General features: G+C 40.5%; 1 protein-coding gene across 1 annotated transcript; it reads left to right on the top strand.

Annotated features, from left to right (window-relative positions):
* The first annotated feature begins 521 nt into the window (after positions 1–521).
* On the top strand, positions 522–1,460 carry LOC141843803 (glucan endo-1,3-beta-glucosidase-like). Its single transcript, XM_074731828.1, has one exon. The coding sequence runs from the start codon at positions 612–614 to the stop codon at positions 1,458–1,460; it is 849 nt and encodes a 282-aa protein (XP_074587929.1). The 5' UTR covers positions 522–611.

The raw sequence follows: 1,460 nt of genomic DNA, 5'->3' as shown, positions 1-1,460 counted from the left end.
ATTTTATATGAATTTAATAGTTTCCTATTAATTATAAAACTAATTAGTAACTTATTTATTACAAAAAAATATATTCACTTGCCAAGAAACACATTGAATCATTATTAATATTTTAATTTTTTCCCTACATTTCCAAATAACCTTAAAAGTCACCATTCCCATCCCTCTATATATATATATATATATATAACTAGAGTTTCACATTACTTTACACGATAAATTTATCGTTCTACCTGCTACGAAAGTGAAGTCATGGCTATGCGAAATATTTATTATTCTTCCGTTGCCATTGTAGTGCTAATCGTCTCAACATCTTTTATGGTTCCAACAAGTAATCTTTGATCTCCTTGATAGTAATTATTTGTTAAACTCTACAAATTTGTATTATTATTTCTTTATATTTTTAAACATTTTCAAAATACACATGTAATTAATTATTATATATGATTTTATCAAATGATAATGCTTAAAATAATAATAAAACTATATATATACATGAATTTTGGGCAGGAGTAGTGAGTGCTATTGGCATTTGTTATGGAAGAGTAGGAGACAACTTGCCACCACCTTCAGAGGTTGTGGCTCTGTTCGAGTCGAACCAGATCGATCGAATGAGAATCTATGAACCATACCCTGATGTGCTTGCGGCCTTGGCTGGATCCAACATAAGTGTCATAGTCGGGACGCTCAATCAAGACGTGCAACCATTGGCCCTTAATGTTTCGGCGGCTCAAGCTTGGGTCAGATCCAACATACTCCCCCACATCGACAGTGTCAAATTTCGTTACATCAACGTTGGCAATGAGATCATTCCGGGCGATACGGCTCAGTTCATCCTCCCTGCCATGTCCAATGTCCAAATTGCGCTAGTCGCGAACAATATAACCACCATCAAAGTTACCACTTCGGTGGCCACGACCGTGCTCGTGACTTCCTTTCCGCCCTCAGCCGGAGATTTCTCGGCCGCGGCAAAAGTGATCATCAGCCCCATTGTGCAATTCCTCGTGGCGAATGAGGCTCCGTTGCTCGTGAACATCTACCCTTATTTCGCGTACAAGGATAACTCCAAGGACGTTCCATTGGACTTTGCCTTGTTCAATGCGACCGGGGTGATAGTTCAAGACGGAAATCTTGGGTACCAAAATCTATTTGATGCAATGTTGGATTCGATCATTGCGGCAATGGAGAAAGTTAGAGGGGCAAGTGTGGGCGTGGTGGTCTCCGAGACCGGCTGGCCGTCCGCCGGTGACTTTGGAGCAGAAGTCGACAATGCAGGCATTTACAATCAGAACATGATTGATCATGTCGCGAAAGGGACACCAAGGAAGCCTGAGGTTGCAATTGAGACCTACTTGTTCGCCATGTTCAACGAGAATCAAAAAGGTCCAGCCGAGTTGGAGAAGTTCTTTGGTCTCTTTTTTCCGGACAAGACACCGGTTTATCCTTTGAAATTCACCTAG

Source organism: Curcuma longa, chromosome 13 (assembly GCF_044706935.1).
Source record: "Curcuma longa cultivar G26 ecotype Majalengka, Jawa Barat chromosome 13, ITB_CL_G26_1.1, whole genome shotgun sequence".
NCBI classification, from domain to species: Eukaryota; Viridiplantae; Streptophyta; class Magnoliopsida; order Zingiberales; family Zingiberaceae; genus Curcuma; species Curcuma longa.
Note: the sequence above shows the minus strand (reverse complement) of the source record. Positions and strands in the feature narration are given on the sequence as shown.

Bases quoted from the DNA above. Each gene is read 5' to 3' on its own strand.
- LOC141843803 (XM_074731828.1), top strand. From the start codon at position 612: ATGAGAATCTATGAACCATACCCTGATGTGCTTGCGGCCTTGGCTGGA.